Below are 1,685 nucleotides of genomic sequence, written 5' to 3' on the forward strand. Positions count from 1 at the left end.
TTCACAAAATAACTCGATCGATCTTCAATTATTGTTCAACGACTTAGTTTATACTAATAATTCATAAAATTACTCGATCGATCTTCAATTATTGTTAAACGACTTAGTTTATACTTAATAATTCACAAAATAACTCGATCGATCTTCAATTATTGTTAAATTACTTAGTTTATACTTAATAATTCACAAAATAACTCGATTGATCTTTAATTTTTACTAAACGACTTAGTTTATACTAATAATTCACAAAATAAGTCGATCGATCTTCAATTATTGTTAAACGACTTAGTTTATACTTAATAATTCACAAAATAACTCGATCGATCTTCAATTATTGTTAAATTACTTAGTTTATACTTAATAATTCACAAAATAACTCGATCGATCTTCAATTGTTATTAAATTACTTAGTTTATACTTAATAATTCACAAAATAACTCGATTGATCTTTAATTTTTACTAAACGACTTAGTTTATACTAATAATTCACAAAACAACTTGATCGATCTTCAATTATTGTTAAACGACTTAGTTTATACTTAATAATTCACAAAATAACTCGATCGATCTTCAATTATTGTTAAACGACTTAGTTTATACTTAATAATTCACAAAATAACTCTATTGATCTTCAATATCAATGCGAAGTAATTTTAATAATTATAAAAATTGTCCCAATGTTAGACAACTATGCGAAGTTGTTGGACAACTGTGAGAAGACGTTGGACAATTAAAAAGTTATTGGAAAAACTAAAGCAGTTGTTTAATAATGTGCAGTTAATTGAAAAACTTGACCCCTTCAACTGTATCCGTTGTCCAACAACTTTTGAAGTTGTTGGTATACATCTAATAAAAATCTTAACTACATAATTGTTTGAACTAATCATAGCATCTGTAAATACATGTTATGCATACGATAATAACTCATGAAACTACACCACTACTTGTTCCTGCAACTTCATTCGATCTCGTAGGACATGAAGTTTTTTTGTGGCCAAATCTTTTACATAGAGAGCATTTATTTCTTTTCTTTGAAACCACTTCTCCTATAGTAGGTACTCGTTTCAGCCGCTTCCTTCCCAATTTAGTTTTCTTTTCAGGTGGAGGTATTACTCTCTCTAAAATTTCCAGAGGAAGATTCCAAAATTCTTCAGTTGGCACTGGATAGATTGGATCTGCATATGCAAGTATATATGACTCTACCTTATAATACGGAGAAGAGTACTCATAAATCATCTTGCCATATTCATCTCCAAATTTGTGTCTAAGCGCAGCCATAGCATGTTGACAGGGTATTTTATCCAAGTCAAACTCTCGACACGAACATATTTTACTTCGAAGATGGACCATTGCGATTCCATTGTCCGCGGTAACGCTGAAGGTGTCTTCATCAATTTGATGGACCAATAATTTATTTCCCAGATTCTTATTAGCCATTATTTTAGTTTCGGCTGAAGGAACGAAGGTGGTTTTTAACTTGGCGTATGCCATTCTTCTCTCATGAAATTTTTCCGACCATCTCTTGCTTATATCATTGAACAAGGCAATAATGGGAAATTATCTTGCTTCATTGAACATTGCATTAACAGACTCAGCAATATTTGAGGTCAATACATCATATCTGAAATATAAAAATTCAAAAATATCAAAAATTAAAATACAAACTATTGCAGATTTTTAATAAC

The 1,685-nt window shown here is 29.9% G+C and overlaps 1 protein-coding gene across 1 annotated transcript; it reads right to left on the reverse strand.

Annotated features, from left to right (window-relative positions):
- Positions 1-924: 924 nt before the first annotated feature.
- Positions 925-1,437, reverse strand: LOC125843162 (uncharacterized). Its single transcript, XM_049522382.1, has one exon. The coding sequence runs from the start codon at positions 1,435-1,437 to the stop codon at positions 925-927; it is 513 nt and encodes a 170-aa protein (XP_049378339.1).
- Positions 1,438-1,685: the final 248 nt, after the last annotated feature.

Source organism: Solanum stenotomum, chromosome 10 (assembly GCF_019186545.1).
Source record: "Solanum stenotomum isolate F172 chromosome 10, ASM1918654v1, whole genome shotgun sequence".
NCBI lineage: Eukaryota > Viridiplantae > Streptophyta > Magnoliopsida > Solanales > Solanaceae > Solanum > Solanum stenotomum.

Coding starts and splice junctions, on each gene's coding strand:
- LOC125843162 (XM_049522382.1), bottom strand. CDS start 1,437: ATGGCTAATAAGAATCTGGGAAATAAATTATTGGTCCATCAAATTGAT.